The following is a 19,625-nucleotide window of genomic DNA, read 5'->3' as shown; positions in this document are numbered from 1 at the left end:
CACCCTCTTTAGTGGGCAGTAAGCTGAGCTGTCAGGCAAGGCCTTTTCCCTCTTTTCTTTCCCTTACCAAGTAGCAGCACATCCTGGTATTCCCAGATGTTGATCCCAGCCCCATCTTGAACATCAGAAACTTTTTAAAAAATGCTATCTTGTTGGCATCATTATGAGAAAGAAATGAGTACATGGACCAAATTAACTGTATTGCCATATTTGTGGCCTGCAAGCAGGCAAAATCTGCTTGTGTAGGGAGATAACAGAGGGTTCTCCCTAATGACTAATAGGCCTTTTTAAGCGAACATTAGAGAGAGGTGCACAGAGTTCTCATCTGAAATGTTCTATTGTTCTGTTTGTTTTTTCATTACTCTGAAATGATTAGTGCAAAAATTCTTAAATTGGATGCTTTTCAAAGAGGAAGATTAAAGACAGTAAGCACAGGCTCACAGCTGTGTAAAAAAGAACACGCATCTGGGTTGCTCTGGGGAGAGCTTCCGCGGCTTCACCTTGGGCTCTGGGTAGCATGTGAAGGAACTTTCAGGCCTGTCGGGGGTGCATCTGCCACGGTCCCTCCGTGAGTCTGTGTGGAGCTGAGTTGGCAGCTGGTAGCGTTTCTACCCGAGCTCAGCACCATCTTTTTCACGTTATTTAACTGAAGCCTCCTAAATGCATTTCAGTGAGGGATCGGTTTCCATAACACCAAGACAAGGATGCTGAGACATTCTGAAGAAACCCAGACAGAGACCTTGAATGAATGCACAGGAGGAAGAGAAATCTGGTCTTGACATGCTCACCAAAATACTTTGCAGTGACTGCCTGGGGATTCGTAGCTATGTGATTAAGGATCATTTCTAATTGGAGAGTCCTATATTTATTATCCACATTTTTTTTTGTTAGGCAGTCACCGCTTTCCTGTTTCTAGACTGAGGGGGTAAGTATTTGTACTCTTGGCTTGGCTCCAAGGTTATCCCAGCCAATACTTGCCTGAGTCACTGCAAAGGGCACCAGAAGAAGCTTCGTGTTGTGTGAATAAACTAAAGGCCCCCAAGGAGGAGGGATCCTTGGCGGTGCTTTCCCAATCTTCTTCTACTTCTCTGGGAATTGCCCCCCTCCTCCCACATACACACTGCACAGATACACAGAGGCAGGCACTTGCCAAGGCTACTTGGCCCAGAGTGGACACCCACCCAGGGGAAAACTATACAGATACTGGTAATCATATTCTTTTTTGGTTTGAGTTCTTTTGATTGCAAATAGCAAAAAATGTTGTCTTAAAACAGAATTTATTGGCTTAAGTGACTAATGAGTTCAGGTGTGGTTTGATCCAGGGGCTCAGTCACTCTCCCTCCCTTTCCTTTTCTCCATCCTCCTTCTCCTTACCCTCCCTCCCTCCCTTTCTCTTATGGCTTTATTTTCTAGTAGATTCCCTTTCTTGTGGCATCTCCAGCAGCTCTGAGCTTACATCCTCAGGCCAAATATAACTAAAACACCCCTCACCTCTTTCCCAGTCATGCAAGCTCCCAATTGGCTTGGCTTAGGTGACATGCCCTTCCTGTGGTGCCCCCAGGGCTCTGATTGGCCACACCTTGATCTCATACCTGCCTCTAGGGTCAGAGCCAGAGTGGGGTCCACAGGAAGCCCAGGGACTGAGGTTGGGTAGAGAATGGGTCCCTAGAGGAGAATTGAGGTGCTGCTGCCAGAAGGAGGGGACATGGGTGCTCAGCAGAGAGAAACACCCAGTGTTCTCTGGCGGAACTGTGGAGGCTCTCTCCTGGAACATTTGGGATTGGGCAAGCCATGAATGGGTCAGTCTGAACGTATATGGGCCTGGGTTTGAGGGGTGTCGTGTTGGGGCCATGCGCTCAAAAAGTAGAGAAAGCAAGCATGCAGAGAGAATGAGCAGAGTGTGGGATGCACAGCCCCCTGCCCTGGTTCTGGACGGCTTTCTGGCTCCTGGTCCAGCTCCTCGGAGGGCCCAGCAACACATCTAGCTCTTGGTTGTCTGAGATACCCTTATATCTTTCCAGTAAGTCTCCATTTCCCTGAAGCCGTTGTGCATTGGCTTTTTCTTTCTGGCAGTCAAAGGGTCCGTGACTGGGAAGAGAAAAATCAGGGACAGCGCTAGACTAGCTCACAGGGTTTCCCTCCAGGAGAGAAGCGCCCATCTCATCTCCTGTGGGGGATTGATGTGCCCGGAGCCGCGCCTGGTGTGGATGGAATTGTGCACATGGAGAGCAGATTCCAGTCCCTTAAAGGACAATTAGCAGGAGGAGGAGGAGGATCATTTAATCACATTAGAAAGTGACACTCATGGCTGCCCTTGCCGATATTGCCTCCCTAGCCCATTTGTTTACATGAGAACGGCTTGCTTGAAAAATGCCTGATCACACAGCCCAAGTCTTTGGAGGCCAGATGTGGCTGAATAGTCCTGATGTGTCTGAAACTCTTCATTCAGAAGGGGAAACCCTAAAACCATCTTTTGGGGGTAGCCATTTCTTTGGTATCTTCAGAGTTGAGTGTAGTGCTTGTTCAGATACCAAATTCTTTTATAATGATTTCATTTTCACTATTTCTCTATTCTCAAGAACATTTGATTTGGAAAGGTCTCCATGTAATCAAGCAAAGTAGAAAACTCTGGCAGCTTTGACCTGGATTGTCCTCTTCCCTCCTTCCCCTCACCCTTCAAGGCTTTGCTTAGACATCACCTCCTCCAGGAAGCTTTCCTTGATGGACTCCACACTGCGTTCCATGCTGCTTCTCCTTGTCTCCTGGCCTTCTGTGCTTCCCTCTGTTGTAGCACTGATTCCACCACACTATAGTTTTTGTCTGTTTATTTGTCTGTCGGCCTCACTAAGGTGTGACCTTTAGAGCAGGCCAGAGCTTTGGGGAGTAAGAGCCAACCTTTATTAAATACTTACATGCCAAGCGAAGTAGTCGATCTTAAACACAATCCTAGAAGGTGGGTGCTAAAATTGCCCTCATTTTTACATTAAGAAATTAAGGCTCGTGGAGAGGTTTAGCAAATTACTAAAGTTCACAGCTAATAAAGATGGTGAAATCAAGATTGGAACCCAGGCAGCACTAGTTCCAAACTGTTGGTCCACCTCTGTCTCCTGGCAGCCGGCACAGGTCCCGGCACTTAGTAGGTGCTCAGTATACATTGGGTGAGCTGAAGTAGACTGAATACTTGAGTATGTGCAGCTCAGCTTAGAAGGACATTGTCAGGTGGTTTTGCTTCTTTTATCACTGAGACGAGAGTTAAAAGCAGGATTGGTTTCCTACTGAAGCAGAGTTTTGCAGCCGGAGAGCAAGTTCTCACCAGGACCCTTCTCTCTGAGGCAGAGGGACTTACTCTATTTTTAAAACCTATTTCCCTCACCAGCAGCCTTCTCCAAGGCTTTAGCTCTGGGAATACAGAGTGACAAATAACTTCCCATCTGTCACAGCAATATCACAGCTGTTTGGGGCTGGGAAGCAATTGGGAACATCAGATCTTCCAAGAGCGTTTTCCTTTCAATTTCGTTATATTGACAGAATGCAGGAGTATATGGAGATCAGTATCACAGATATCCTGGGCCCCGGTTCTTCCTTCACACCCATGCCCAGCTTGGTCTCTTGCCATGGGCAGGGCTGCCTGATCCTCGGGCCCCAGCGACCTCTCACACCCTGGCCCTGGAGTCCAGGCCTGGACCCTGCTTCCCCACCCCGTTCACTCATGCAGGTTTCCTCCTACATGACAGAGATGATTGTTTTGTTTTTGCATCTGTGGCCATGCGTTTCAAAACAACTAACATTTATCCAGTTGCATTTGGAGAGAAGAGGGAGGGTGAGCTCTTCATTGTCTTCTCAGAGCCCACCAGAAGTCCCACTTACTTGAAATATATCATTTAATTTTTCTATCATCAAAGTCAGTATTCAATAGAAGCAAGAAATTTGAGAAACTGGGGAAACCATAATGATAATAAAAATTTACCAATGTTCCAAAATAACCACTGTTAATGTTTTGATTCGAATCCTTCTGGTCATTTTCAGTGATATAATTGCACACATACACACATGTGATTGGAATCATACTTGTCATATCGCAAGTGGTCTCTAAATGAAATTATTTCAGAGTAAACAGATGTCCAGCTTCTGCTTCCCCCTTTCCCCTACACCCCAGAAGACTTGGCTCTATTTTTATCCGTGAAGAGAGAAGCAGAGACTTCACTGCTTTTTCAGTGAGTCTAAAACACCGTTTGTAATTTCAGTGCTACAGAGTAGCCAGCTTTTAGAAATAAATGTCTGTTGCCATGCACATGGCCCAGGGGGTATGAGGTATATGACTCATATCCAGACCGCGGTGTGTGACTGCAGGATGAAGTCATATTTCCTTTTAAAATTTCCGAAACGTGATCATTGGAGCCCCCGACAGCTTGATTGCTGAAAATGAGCTCCCATCACAATGGCTCCAGCTATTTCTGAGTTTCCTGGGAACTGTCTCACGTGCACGTGGGGAACTGTCCCTTGTGGTTTTCTCTGTGGCCCCCGGTGTTGCTGCCCGTGCTGAAGATGACCCTCATAGATGGCTGGGCTCCTGGGCACCTGGCCCACCTGTGGTCACCTTTGCTCTAGCTTGGGGTGCGGGAGGGTGGTACTGTGCTTTCTCTAACTTTGCTATTGAAACCCCAAAAGACAGCTGGCCCTGCTCCCTGTGTCCCCTCTGCACAACTGAGACCAGGCTAGAACTTTTAATAAAATTGGGCCAACAGTGTAGGGACCACAGCAGAGAAATATAGCACAGGGGAGAACTCACAGTTGCGGCTGTTGGATGCAGCTGCCCTCAAGTCCAGGGGTCTCGGAAGGGTGACTCTGCCTTCCTTCTGCTCTCCAACTCCCTTGAAAGGGCAGGTGACGGCCCCAGGCGGGGAGGGTTCTGCCCCAGCATGGGGTCAGAGCCATGAAGCCCAGAGCACAGGCAGTTTCACGCTTGTCTCCTCCTCTGGCCGAGGCTGGTGTTAGCAGTGATTGGGGCCGAGGGGGACGCGGTGGGCGTCCGGCGGAGCAGAGGGTCCTCGGTGGGCCTCGGTGGGCCCTAGGCAGTTGGAAGGTCCATTAACGTAGCAGGCGTGACATAAGTGGAGACTGTCCTCATGGGTCCTCTGTGAGAATCTGTCTGTATCTGACCTTTACTGGAAGTGGTCCTGCCCATGACTTACCTAGTCAGACTTTATTTTAGAGGCAGAGGGTAGGCTCCAGGGTCAGGAACTCAGCGAGTCAAAGGGACCAGAGTCCCCACTTTTGTCACCAGCTTAGTGGGTGGGAACGGGAAGACACAGGCCCCGGAGTCAGGCGGACCTGGGTGCCGGTGTTTACTCCCCTTCTGACTAGCTCGTGTTGGGCCAGTGGCTCAGCCTCCCTAAGATAAGATGGCAAATGAAAGTCCAGTTGAACGGGCCAGCCGTGGTTCATGGGCTGTAGTGTTTAAAAAAAAAATGTCCTCTCCTCTTAGAGACTTACGTCTGTGTTCTCCCTCCAATAATCTAAAAGTAGTGGAAGAGCCTCACTTTTATGTAAATTGCCCTTGTTCACTACAGTGGAGATCTGTGCTCTCATTATCCCCCCTCCAGATCTGTTAGATCAAGATGACAGTCCTGTGCTCTGAGCAGCCCCTGCTTCGTGTACTGGACGCAGAGCCATCAAGGACACACACGGACACGGGAGGTGACAGACATCCTGCTTTTGTGGGCCTGAGCTTGGCAGTGCTCTCACCTGCGTCCAGTCGGACCTGTCCTGCCATCCATCCACCCATTCCATTCTTTTTAAAAATTTATTTCTGTCAGTGGATGTATACTGAGGGCCTCCTTGTCCTGGGGCGGTGGGTAGAACAGTGGATAAAATCAACCAGGTCCCTGCCCTCATGGAGTGTCCCCTCTGGCTTAGAGAGCCAAACGACAAACAGATGAAGAGGTGGATGCCTAGTGTGCCGGTGCTGGTTGGTGCTGGGGAGCAGCAGGGACAGCTGATGCAGAAACCTCCGGGAGTGAGGGAGCAGCAAAAGCAAAGGCCCTGAGGCTCCAGCCACTTTGCTAATCCATAACATCTGAAACCCAGCTCTACCCACCTCCAGCATCTTTTTTTGTGTGTGGTACGCGGGCCTCTCACCGCTGTGGCCTCTCCCGTTGCGGAGCACAGGCTCCGGACGCGCAGGCTCAGCGGCCATGGCTCACGGGCCCAGCTGCTCCGCGGCATGTGGGATCCTCCCGGACCGGGGCACGAACCCGTGTCCCCTGCATCGGCAGGTGGACTCTCAACCACTGCGCCACCAGGGAAGCCCAGCCAGCATCTTTTCACATCCATCTTGTTCTCCTGCCCGGCTGCCTTGGCCTCCTTTCCCTTCTCCTTCTGCCAGATGTTGGCATCTGAACGTGCCCCGCCCTTTGCCCCAGAGCTGTTTCCCTTCCATGACTGGTCCATTCTGACTCATTGCTTTTTGTCCCAGGTCAAAATCTCCCTACTTGGCTAACCTAACCCCATTCCCAGGCCTAGCATAGCTGCAAGAACCATGTCCCTTTCTTTACAGCTCTTTGTCCGTGTGAAATATGTTCATATGTATGATTATTTGCATAAGGGCAGCTGTCTTCCCTGCCAACTGGAGGCTCCAGGAGGGCAGGATTATGCCTGGTTTTATTCTCCGTGATATCCCTGGAGCCCAGCCCTGAGCTTGGTTCGTAAGAGGCACCAGTGGTTACTCTGAGGAGGGAATGCCCAGTTCTGATTAGGGGCCAGAGGGGGTGGGGGAAGAAGACAACCGCCCTGAGCAGGGTCTGGAAGAAAAAGTCCATGCCCTGATCCCAGTGTCTAGCTCTCATCACTTCCAAAACCGAGTCAGGTGCCATCTGCTGCAAAGGGTGGTCTTTGGGTCCTCCTGGCCATGCGTGAGATTGGGGACATGGCCAGAGACAGTAGAGCTCGGGCTGGAACATGGCGTGTACACCGCGATGCAGTCCCTGAAACGAAGCGTCTGCCCCTCAGCCAGCGTCAGTCATCACTGTAGTGTCGCCGTTCCAGGTGGAGTAGAGACTGGGCGGGGTCTATTCCACTTCTGAGCTGCTCATTCTCTAGCCTTCTTTAAGAGGAATGTGGGGTGATGTTGGCGATTCTTAGTAAATAATGCATTTTCGCCTTTACAAGTCTGCCTCATCTCCATAACCCAGTGAACCAAAAAGTCGTTTTTTTCTGGCTAAGTTATTCATCTTATTCTCGGCATTTGGCTGCAATAATATCACTCCGTCAGCGTGGTCAAACGGTAATTCAGGCATTTTGTTCTAGCAACAAGGACACTTATAGTTAATAACACATGAAGCCATTTCACTAAGAGGAAAGTTTTGTTCAGATCCATTAACGCAGGCCACCAACCAAAACACAATTCATTTCCTTCCTTGGATATTAAGGAAGCAAAATGAATCAGGAACCTAAAGCCATTTTTAAAAGAGTCTTTCTTATCCTCATGTCGCCTGACTCTTGGCATTTAACAATCTTCATAAAGGGCGTCTGAGTTTAGAGTTTATAGTGCTTGCTTTTCTCTGGGGCGGAGACCATGCGACATAGGCTTGGGTGTAGCGGCAATGTAAGGCCCAGTTCTGGTTCTTCTCCTCACTTCCTGGCTCGTTTTGGGCACGTTGCTTAGTTACTCCAAGACCCCATTTTTTAGGCATATAACATTTCAGGACTTTGGTGAAAATTGTAAGTAAAATGTCTGGCACATGGTTGGCACCTACTAAATGGTACATCATCTTCTGTAAGTCTGAGGACGCTCACGTAATTTAGCTTTCACTCTTGAATATCACAATACACATAAAAAAGGCATTTGGTTCTAAGGTGGAGGAGTGTGGATAACAAGAAGTCACCTGAAGCTGGAAACGGAGAGGCAGGCATTTGATCTATGACGAAAGAAGTTTCCAAACAAGCAGTGTGTAAATGAACATTTATTTCAGGATTCTTGCTGCGTTCACATCAGCAGGTTTCTCTGCAGAGGTTAGTAGCATCCATCAAGTATCTCCTATGAGGTCCCTGTCCTAAAATAGCATCTTGTCTGGGAACCTTGGTGCTTGTGTACACGACAGGGGCTGTATAAATGCCTGTGCACCGAGCTTGTCTTGAGTCAGAAGCCCCAGCAGCGCTTTCTGGGTTTTGTTTGCATACTTGAAAACCCGCCCGAGAAAGTCATTTACTGAACTCCACTGTTTCTGTTGACAGTTTTTTGGAAGCAGAGGGGATGCTTAACTGCCCAGCCCATAGACCCTGCGTTATGTTTGTTTCCTCGCCTGCCTAGCATTTGACAGTTAATTAGGCATGGTAATTACCTGCTTTAATTTCATGATTGCACATCCTATAATTACCCCTAATTCTGTCATAGGGAAGTTCATGTACACAAAGGCAGACTTGAAGGAGATGGGGTTACCATACTAAGCCAGGCACAGCATCTCACAACTCCCGACATGATTGGTCTTGGCCCCATTTTACAGATTGAGAAGCTGAGGCTTGAGGTGGAATATTTGAATCCAGGCCTCCCTCCTTGTATAGCCCACGCCCTTTCTCTGTGCTCTTCTGCCTTGCAGGACAGGCCTCATACGTGCATAACATCCAGTGTGCCTCTGGCTAAAGAGGCTGTGCTTGGCAGACCCTTGAAGCAGATCTGGGACTTCAGCCCACTGAGAACAAGCTCTTAAATCTTCATTCTTCCTCTCCCCTTCTTCCTTCTCTGCCTGCTCCCTCCCTTCTTCATATATATATATATATATATATATACAGAGAGAGAGAGAGAGAGAGAGAGAATCGAGGCTTGAAGAGGTGAATTAACTTACCCGGGATGGCTTGGCCAACAAGAGGTGGAGCTGGGATTCGGACTCAGGTCTCCCTGAGGCCAGAGTCCCATCCCTGGACCCCCCTCAGCACTGACATCTGACTGTATGTCAGGTCTACATGGATGCTCACAGTCTAGCTTAGACGTCCTACCATCATAAATTAGGGCAAAGCTCACTCTCCTGAGGATAGTGTAGGCATGGCTTTTTTTGACTTTCGCTTTTACATCCAGGTTTAATATAAATATCTTCAGATGCATAAATTTTTTTTATCGAAGTCTAGTTGATTTACAATGTTGTGCCCATCCATCTCTGCTGTACAGCAAAGTGACCCAGTTATACACATAGAGACATTCTTTTTTTATATTCTTTTCCATTGTGGTTTATCACAGGGTATTGAATATAGTTCCCTGTGCTGTACATTAGGACCTTGTTGTTTATCCATAGATGCATAAAGCTTAAATTTATAGTTCAATTAACTTTTACTTCTGTGTATATCCATGTAACCACTGCCCAGAGATATAGGACATTTCCAGCACCCAGAGTTGTGCCCTTCTGAGCTGTGAGCAGGAATCCTTACCCGTCCCCAAGGTCATGAAGATATCCTTCCAGGTTGTTATCCTGGTAGCTTTCTGATTTTACCTTTCACATTTCGATCTATGATCCCAAAAGAAATGAGTGCAAAAGCCAAGTGCATCAATGCCCAGAGCTGCCTTACCCATAACAGCCCCAAATGGAAACACCCCAAATGCCCATCCCAGCACAGCGGGTGTATAAGCTGTGGGGTATCCATACCGTAGACAGGCGGTGAGCAAGAACACGTGAGTGCTGTCCACACCACATAAAAACATCCCATAAACACAGTATGGAGTGAAAGGAGCCAGCCACCAAGGAGCACACCCTGTGGGAGTCCATTTAGACGAAGTTCAAAAGCAGGTGAAAGAAGCTGGGGAGAGCGTGCCGCAGAGCGGGTGGGTGGTGCTGACGGGTGAGGGGCACAGGGGGCTGATGGGAATGCCCCACCCTGGCAGACGGTCTTCATCTTGTCAGTGAGAGTGTTTCCCTAAGGGACTGTACACAAGAGTTTGTTCTGGATTCAGCTCATCCAGGCTGAGATTTTTGCCTCCTCCCCCACTTAACCTCTCCTTCCCCCCAGGATTATTACAGGCGTCCTTGGGGTCATTCTTCCCAATGGAAAAGAAACCTCAAGATTCGAAGTTCCTCTTTAAATAGAGAAAAGAGAATTTGCCCCGATTCCTGATTACGGATATTACCCTCCTATTTTATTTTTCTTTTGCTGAGTCGGGGAGATTGGACTTGAAGTGTCTTTTTATTGCTTATTTTAAAAGGGAACTTGGGTTTGCTAGAAGAGGTCAACTCTTTTTATTCCTCCAAGGATTTAGTGTCCTGACGGCTCAAGCAGCAGGAATTGGGGCTTATCAAACTTAATTTAGAGGGGGTGAGCACTTTAAAAAAACAAAACAAAGCAAGAACAAAAACCTGATAATTTTGGACATAAGCCCTGTGAATTCTTCAGTGAAATAAGTGCACAGTTTGGTTAAGTATAATTCAAGGACAACTTAACTTTCAGAGAAAGTTTCCCGATTTCAGATGCTTAAAAGCACGGCTGTTGAGGGTGGATCATTCAGGTAATTCTGGGCGATTTTAATGGCATTAGATTCCTGGAGGGAGAGGTATGAATGAGAAAGCACAATTGAAGCATCTGGTACCGAGGAGACTCTTGTGAGGACGCACGATCTGCCCAGGCGAGGGGCATTTGGGCCTCAGACCTGTTGAGCAGGGACCTTCCTTGCCAGTTGCCAGCGTTGATGGCTTGGGGTCCCTGGGGTCCTTAGGAGCCTGGGTTCTGCAGCAATGTGCTGTAATAGAAAGGGCCAGGCCTTAGACATCGGGCAGACCTGGGTTCAGTCCTCCATTTCCCCACTTCCCCTGCACAAGTGATACACCCCCTCTGAGCCCACATCTTCATCTGGAGAAGGGGCAAATTCACACCATACCTTGCAGACTCATATGAGGATAAGAGGTGAGGCATGCGGAGTGCCCAGCACACAGTAGGTGCTTCATAAATGGCAAGTGTTAGCGTTGAAGGTATTTATCTTATTGGAATTCTGAAAAACACTGTTTTATTCTCTTGGGTCTGTCAGTGTACTTGACTCTTGCTGGGTTTCTTATTGAGCTTCATAACTTTGCTAACCGGAGAGATCAGGATTTGATTGACATCCAGACAACAGCAGAAACTGAGAACAGTGGGTGCTTGACTGGAAGTGTGTTGCTGATCTCCACGGGCTCCCTGACTAGCTCCCCTCCCCTCGCTATCAAATGGCCTCCAGCTGGAACAGAAGCAGGTGCCAGAAATGCCCACTGGCCACTTTTCACCTCTGAGAGGGACTCAGTCTAATGATGCTAGCAGAGGCAGGACAGTCTAAACTTGATGGAAGCACCTGGAACCCTCTCTGCCCCTGGTTCCCCCTTGGGCATCAGTTCTCCCCACCCAGTGTTCCCAGAAGGCTGCTCTTCTGCTTGGCAGGGAGACCCAGACAGCTGAGCTTTCAAGAAAGAGGCTCCGGGGATGGTACTGCTGTTGCCTTTCCCGTTGAGTATGAATTCTCCTAAATCAAGCCTGAGGTCAGACCTCCTGCCTGATACCATGGACACCTTGGTCTCCGCAATGAAATGGGAGTGGAATGTGGGTGGAAGAGGCCCAGTGAAGTCCGTGGGGTTTATGAATCACCTGAGGACTCAGAGGACCAGAACTGGGGGCATGTGAAGGGACCTAAAGCCATCTAGTTCAACCCCTGCATTTTATGCAGGAGAAAGCGAGGCCCGGGAGAAGCAGGTGTCCTCCTAGGAGCACACACGGTGGCTAGAGGGGCCATGCCATCCAGTCTCAGGGCCAGAGCTGCTTTCATGTACTCCTGAGAAATGTGTTTGGGGATTTATGTTTGTGGAGCTTTTTAGGGACGGGGCATGATAATTTGTATTTTTATTTAAAGTTTTTAATGACCCACAGCATAATTTGTTCTAAGCTCTTGGTCTAAGACTCAGCAGTAATCTGCATACTTGTCCTTTATTAAGCAGAGCTCCTATGGTGGAGATCATAAAGCTTAGACAGGTGTGACTTCAGTGGCAGTGCTTCCTCCACTTTGCAGAATTTCATGCTTTTGATGATGGTGGTGGCAACAATAACAGTAATAATAATAGTAGCAACAGCAGTTAACCCTTATGGCATTTTTATGAATGCTTTCAGGCATGGTTTTTTTTTGGATTATATCCATTTCTCAGATGAGTAAACTGAGACTCAGAAAGAAGCAGTTTGCCTAACATCACATAACTGGTAGGTGGTGGAGATGGTGAGTTTCTGGGATCCCCCTACAGTTCGTGAGCCAGCCAAGACCATCTCGATATCCCAGTAGAGCCCAGTTCCCATCAGTCAAACCACTGGAGGGGATGAATGTTAGAGCTGATCACCAAGATCAGAGACTTACAAAATCCAAATCTTTACCAATTCCCAGTGTCAACCTAACCAATAGGTTACATTTTAAGTTATTTATCAAACACTTACATGGCATCTTCTATGGACCAGGCCCTGTTCTAAGCCCATTATGTGTGTGAATTCATTTAATCCTCCCAAGGCCCAGCGAGGGAGGTAATATCCTCATTTCTCAGAGGAGGAAGTGGAGGCACAGAGAAGGGAAGTGCCTCCCTCAGGGCACACAGTCAGTGCACCAGCAGAGCCAGGGTGTGAATTCGGGAGTCTGGCTGCAGCGTCTGCGCTCTTAGCCACCTCCATGCATCGTGTCTCCTTGCTGATCACACTCTCATGACGTCAGATCCCCTCCTGTCCACCCCCAGGATCTTGCTCCCCTCCCTGCCCTGGTCATCATGCCTGTGACCTTCCCTCTCTCCGTAGTGTTTATTCAAATCCTCAGTCCAGGTGGCTTTCCCCAAGCCATTGGCCCTCTGGAGCCAGACATCAAGGAGGATATGGGATGAGGAGAGAGTATTTGTCACAGCAGTCCTATGACTTGTGAAGGGAAGGGTTGAACTGATGGTTTCTGAGGTCCTTTCTAATCCTGGCATTCCGAAATTCTGAGTTCTTGAATGCCTGCTGTCCCCCAGAGCAGGGGGTACAATTCGGAGAGAGTTGGAAGGCAAGGGATGATGCTATTTCTAGGACAGGATATTTGCTCTGATCTGAACATTTTAAAGCATGTTTTAAAGAATGCAAGCAAATTGGCACCATCCTGGTTGTAAAGAAATTTTTAAGGATTTAAGAAATTAAAGGATTTTTTTTAATTTTAAGAATTAAAGAATTTTAAGAAAATGCAGGCAAGTTGGCATGATCCTGGTTTGCCAGAGCGAAGGGTGGGGCCTGAAGTAAGATGATCGTAGTGACGCAAGAGCCTTCCAAGCCCACTGTACCTACCCCCGAACCCAGTCTCTGGCACGAGCGTTCTTCACGGACAGTCATTGAAGGAGTTTGAACAGGGAGGTGAAAATTAATTGAATGGGAAAACAAGGGAGGCCAGAAGAGCAACTGGAAGCCTGCTGTAGTGGTCCAGGCAGGGGCGGGGCTAACTCTGGCAGGCCCTGCTGTTCAGTACTTGGCCGTGGAGGTGAAGAGCAGCGCTGGTCAATGCTGATGCCCAGATTTCTGAGTCAGGCAACTCGGTGGTCCATTCGCTGGGAGAGCAAGGTGCAGGTCCTGAGTGCAGATGTAGACACGAAGAGCTTTATCAAGTCTGAGTCTGGAGTTTACATCAGAGGTCCAGACTAGAGATAAAAATGTGAGAGTCATTGACCTAAGAGTGAAATGTACAGACGTGGAAGTGGACTACTTGTGTAGGGGAGAGGAGGGCCTTGGGAAAATCTCCACCTTTAAGACATGGGCAGAAGAGGTGCCCACATGGAAAGCCAGGAACGGGCCGTCAGAGAGGCAGGAAGGACTCGACGTTTTCACAGAGTGAAGCATTTGGCTCTTGAATGTGTTCTAAAAAATGTAGAATCATAATTTATAACCCACGTTAGAGTTGCCAATTTTTATCGTTATGTGAGAGGTTTTGAAGATGTGTATCGACATTCACTGATGGCAGATTATAAGAGCTGTGTATCACTGTTTTACTCTCTGGGCTGTTCTTAACTCATGTAATTTTTTAAATGCATTGATCTCTCTCCCACTGTCTTCCCTTGCGATGTAGTTGCTGGGTGTCCCTAGAAGGTGCGAGGGCCTGGAAAAAGCTGATGAAACAGCCCTCATATGTTGTACCCCCAGAGTGTTCTCTTGATTAAAGTAAAGACATTTTATGGCCCAGTTATGCTTATCCCATCTGGATGTGACTTTCCATCCAGTTGGGCTGATCTCAACTCTGGCCTCTCTCTCTTTCCCCAAATCAATTTGCTGGTCTTTGTGATGCCTTGCATAGCTGTATGTCCTATACACCTGAAGATTCTCCATACTGCCTTGCAAGCAGGCACTGTTAATCAGCTCCATTTTATAGACAGGGAAACACATAGAGAGGAGGAGTCATCTGTGCTTTACCTCAGGGGTTCCCCAAATTGCCCATTGTCTAGTCCACTTGGGCTGCTGTAACAACTATAGACCACAGTTCTGGAGGCTGGGAAGTCCAAGATCAAGGCACCAGCAGATGTAGTGTCTGGTGAAAACCTGCTTCCTAGTTCATAGACAGCTGTCTTCTCACTGTCCTCACATGGCAGAAGAGGCAAGGGATCGCTCTGGGGCCTATTTTTTAAGGGCACTAATCCTGTTCATGAGGACCCCATGCTCATGACCTAATCACCTCCCGATGCCCCACCACACTGGGGGTTAGGATTTCAACATGTACAGGTGGGGCACGAACATTCAGACTGTAACACCCACACATCAGAATCACTGGGAAAGCTTTGGAACACTATTCTTGGTTCCCAGATGGTTAATGGGGCCTACCCAAGGGCTGGTACTATTTGGAAAGCACTGTCCCTCTCCATGCTAGATTTGGATATGTTGGTAGAAAAATAACAATAATGAGGACTTTCTGAGTATCTAAATCAAGGATCAGAAAAGTTACTCTGTAAAGGGCCAGAAAGTAAATATTTTCAGCTTTGCAGGCCATATGGTCTTGTTGCAGCTGCTCAACTCTGCCATTGTATTGCAAAAGCAGCTGTAAACAATAGCTAAGGCTGGATTTGAACCACGGGCCATAGTTTACCTCCTCTGATCTAGATAATTAGTTTTGTGCATGATGATCAGATAAGCAATTGAATTTGCCACTCTCCAGGGCATATTTGAACTTGTGTAAGAATATACTACAGTCAGATACAGTCCATTCAAGATGTATCAGAGCAGAATTGTATCCAGCCACTCGTACAAAGACCTCTAAGACATTAGCTTGAACAAATCAGAGGTGAATATTTCTCTTTTGTTTAAAAAAAAAAAGTTTTGAATCAATAGTCTAGTATTTGGTGTGGTGACTCCATAATGTCATCAGAGACCCATGGTCCTTCTAGTGTTCTACTTCCATTCTCAGGATCACCTCATGATCAAAAAATGACTGCTGGAGCTCCTGTCTTCACATCTGTGTTTGAGAAAGAAAGAAAAAGACAGAGAGAAGAGTAAAAAGACCCTTGTCAGCTGAGTCAGCTGTCTCCTAAGAGCTTTCTTACATCTCATTAGCCACTCTTTTTATTTTATTTTTATTTATTTATTTATTTATTTATTTATTGCGGTATGTGGGCCTCTCACTATGGTGGCCTCTCCCGTTGCGGGGCACAGGCTCCGGACGCGCAGGCTCAGCAGCCATGGCTCACGGGCCCAGCCGCTCCGCGGCATGTGGGATCTTCCCGGACCGGGGCATGAACCCGTATCCCCTGTATCAGCAGGCGGACTCTCAACCACTGTGCCACCAGGGAAGCCCTCATTAGCCACTCGTATCTGCAAGGGACACAGGAAAATGCAGTTAAAAATTTTTTTGCTTTCTGAACACATTGCTACCCCCAGAAATATTGGGGGGAAATGGATACTGAGTGGGCAACTAGCACTTGCTGTGACGTTGGAGGACCCAAAGAATGCCCCAAATGAGCTGCATTAAAGTCCTGTGAGTTCTGCTGTGTTTATTTGCTAACTGATCCATCATGTCTCAGCCTCTGGAGATTGAATGCCTGAACTTCCACAACTAGCCAGGCCTTTCCAGATGCTTCTGGGGTCTAATGTATCCTTCACTGTTATAAAGCAAATCCTTGCATAATTGTGTTAGCAGTCCTATTCGTCATCATACTACTGCTTGAACACCTAGTGCCAAGAAACCTTTTGAGACATACCTTTTCCTCTCTGGGCAGCTTTGGCTGCTATAAAGTTCTTTCCTAGTGAAATCTGCCTTTCTCTAGTTTCTATCTGCTGGAGGTTTGTCTCCTGGAATCATCCAGGACACATCATCTTGGTCTTTCCTCTTCCTCATTATAGCCTTCCCAGGAATTCAGAGATCTCTACTTTCTCCATCTTGACACTCAGGGTATCATTCTCCAATGTCTTCCATCTTCCTTCTGATAATTTGTTTGCAAATCAGCTCCTAGGACCTGTGCTTCTAAACTTTAAAGTGTGCATGAACCACTGGGGGTTCTGCTTAAAATGCAGATTCTGAATCAGTGAACCTGGGGTGGAGCATGAGATGTTGCATTTCTACCATCTTACCACGTGATGCTGATGCTTCTGGTCCATGGACCACACTTTGAGTAGCAAGTGATCTGGGCCTTTCTGAACCTATTTCAGTTCATCTTTTAACAGGTGGCAACCAAAACCTAACTAAGTTGGTGTGGTTGATTTAGAATAGAGCAAGACTTGTCAACCTCTTTATTCTAGAAGTTAAACTGTACCTTTTAATGAGGTCTAAATAGTACATAGGCTTTTTTGGTGGCCCTTTCACATTATTCACTTAGCTTGAATTTACTAAAATCCATAAGTCTTTGTCCCACAGGCCATCGCTGTGCCGTATCTCCCCCACCTTATATTTACAGTGTTGGCTTTTTGGATTATATTGTAAAATCTGACACTGACCTTTTAAAATTTCATCATGTTGCATTAAACTCCTTCCTTAGGCCAGTTGAGATCACTTGATGTCTGTCATTCAGTGTATTTACTGTCTCTTTGTTAGAAGCTTGGGGGCTTCTAACAAGCTTGATAGGCCTCTGTTTCTCCATCTAATTCCACTGGAAACTTCCATCCATTGATTGGAATTCTTTGGTTTAAATTATCCTTCCTTCATCGTGTTCACAATAATATTGTGAGAGACGTTGATGGTTGCCTTACCAAAGCTCAAATACATGATGTCTGCATTTGGGGATACAGGGTGTTTTTTATGTAGAGGCAGAATTTATCATTCATATTAGAGATGCCTACTTTTATGGATAAGAGATTTTAAGATGTATATTGACATTCGCTGATTGCAGACTACAGTAGCTATTTATCATCAGAGACTTCACTCTCTGGGTTATTCTTAACTCACATAAATTTTTTTTAAATGCATTGATCTCTCTCTCAGTTCTCTGTTTTGCCTTGAGACATAGCTGCTGTGTGTCCCTGGAAGGTGTGAGGGCCTGTAAAAAAAAAAAGCAGGTGAAATAGCCCTTGCATTTTATACCCCTAGAATGTTCTCTTGAGAGTCACATCTTGATTATAATAAAGAAGTTTCACGCCCCAAGTGTGTTCATCCATCTTGATGTGACCTTCCATCCAGTTGGGCTGATCTCAATTCTGGCCCCCTCCCTCCCTCCCCCTCTTCGCCCTCCCCCTCCCTTCCTCCTTCCCTCCTCCCTCCCTCCCTCCCTCCCTCCTCCCTCCCTCCTTCCCTCCCTCCCTCCTCCCTCCCTCCCTCCTTCCCTCCTCCCTCCCTCCCTCCTTCCCTCCTCCCTCCTCCCTCCCTCCCTCCCTCCTTCCCTCCTCCCTCCTCCCTCCCTCCCTCCTTCCCTCCTCCCTCCCTCCCTCCCTTCCTCCTTCCCTCCTTCCTTCCCTCCCTCCCTCCTTCCCTCCTCCCTCCCTTCCTCCCTCCTCCTTCCCTCCCTCCTTCCCTCCCTCCCTCCCTCCCTCCTTCCCTCCTCCCTCCTTCCCTCCTCCCTCCCTCCCTCCCTCCCTCCTTCCCTCCTCCCTCCCTCCCTCCTTCCCTCCTCCCTCCCTCCATCCCTTCCTCCCTCCCTCCCTCCCTCCTTCCCTCCCTCCTCCCTCCATCCCTTCCTCCCTCCCTCCTCCCTCCATCCCTTCCTCCCTCCCTCCTCCCTCCATCCCTTCCTCCCTCCCTCCCTCCCTCCCTCCCTCCCTCCTCCCTCCATCCCTTCCTCCCTCCCTCCCTCCTTCCTTCCCTCTCGAGATTGATCCCACCCCCTCCACGTGCTGGTCTGTGTGGTCCCAGGCACAGCTGCGTGGCTTCTCTGTCTGGCTGTTCTCTGCACCATCTTGGGAGGAGGTGCTGTTAGCTCCGTTTTACAGAAGAGGAAACACATGGCCAGTGAGGATGAATGGCCTCTCCCCCACAATCTGTCGCCATTACAATATGCATGTGACAAAAGTATGCAAAATGTGTCTCTGAGATTCATTGGGCTGCGGACTTCTGCTGATACTGGGAAACTGATGTTCATGAATATGCGGCCTGCCTGATGGAGTCATTCTCTCGTGTACCCATTGGTACACTCAGTACACTGAGTCCCTCCTCCGTGCCGGCGCTGGGCCTCCAGTGACACGGGAGGTGGGATGTGGCCCTGCTCTTGCAGAGCTGGTTTTCCTGGGGGGAGTGTTGCCAGGATCCCGCCCCTTTGTAATGAGAGCTTTAAGAGACATTTACATTTTCTTGCTCTTTCCTTTTCTCGAAAGGTCTACATCCGGATAAAAGACAATGAGTGGAACGTCTATCGGCGGTACACGGAGTTCAGGAGTTTGCACCACAAGTTACAGAACAAATACCCCCAAGTGAGGGCCTACAACTTCCCACCCAAAAAGGCCATTGGAAACAAGGTAGGTACCGTCACTGCCCGGGGCCAGGCAACTCTCCAGCTGGTGCCTCTGTCTTCTCCTTCCGTTGGTGATTTAAACATATGTGCTCCTTTATTTAACTCAAAACGTTGGCTAATATGAGAAAAAATAGGAATGAAGAAAGCAGTCACCCATCATTCCACCCGCCTAAAGACAAATCGCATTATGTTTCGTCTGTGTCCGTCCTCTCATCTCTCTAAGGCAGGGGCTGACAGACCTGTTCTGTTCAAAGGCCAGAGAGTAAATATTTTGGCTTTGCGCACCGTACCATTTCAGCCAAAAATACCCAGCTCTGCCATCATGGCAGCAGCTTCAGACAGTATGGATGCACGTGGGTACGTCTGTGTGCCAATAAAACTTTACTTTTAAGAAGAGGTGGCAGCTGGATCTGGCCTGTGGGGCATAGTTTGCCAGCTCCTATTCTGGACCCAAAAAAAAAAAATGTTTTCTAGTTTTTATCCATGGTTGTCATGATATTTATTTGGACTTAAGAATATGGAGTTATTTCCCAGGCAGGGCTTTCTCAGAGGAGCTCCTTATATTATTACTGCCTCATGAAGTTTAGTCATTGATAATGACCTAATTTGTTTCTGTGTATTCTCCAAGTACCCTGGAGAAAGGAGGCGCTTGGCCCGCGCATGCTTGCTGGTCGATTAGCGTTCATTCATTCATCCAGCCGGCATTTATTGAGCACCAGTTAAGTGTCTCAGTGCAAGGGGCACCGAAGATGACAGCGAGCCAGGCGTCGGGCCCCA

General features: G+C 47.9%; 1 protein-coding gene across 2 annotated transcripts in view; it reads left to right on the top strand.

Moving 5' to 3' along the window:
- SNX29 (sorting nexin 29) overlaps positions 1-19,625 on the top strand; it is a 571,459-nt gene that overhangs the window by 453,571 nt on the left and 98,263 nt on the right. For both annotated transcript variants that reach the window (XR_014291539.1, XM_082600682.1), the window contains exon 19: positions 18,712-18,852. Coding sequence is in view for 1 of the 2 variants with exons in the window: in XM_082600682.1 (XP_082456808.1) it covers positions 18,712-18,852 (141 nt within the window). In the remaining variant the exon portion in view is untranslated. The remainder of the gene's footprint in view (positions 1-18,711; positions 18,853-19,625) is intronic.

The sequence above is a fragment of the Mesoplodon mirus genome (assembly GCF_964341445.2).
Source record: "Mesoplodon mirus genome assembly, chromosome: 15".
Taxonomy (NCBI): domain Eukaryota; kingdom Metazoa; phylum Chordata; class Mammalia; order Artiodactyla; family Ziphiidae; genus Mesoplodon; species Mesoplodon mirus.
Note: the sequence above shows the minus strand (reverse complement) of the source record. Positions and strands in the feature narration are given on the sequence as shown.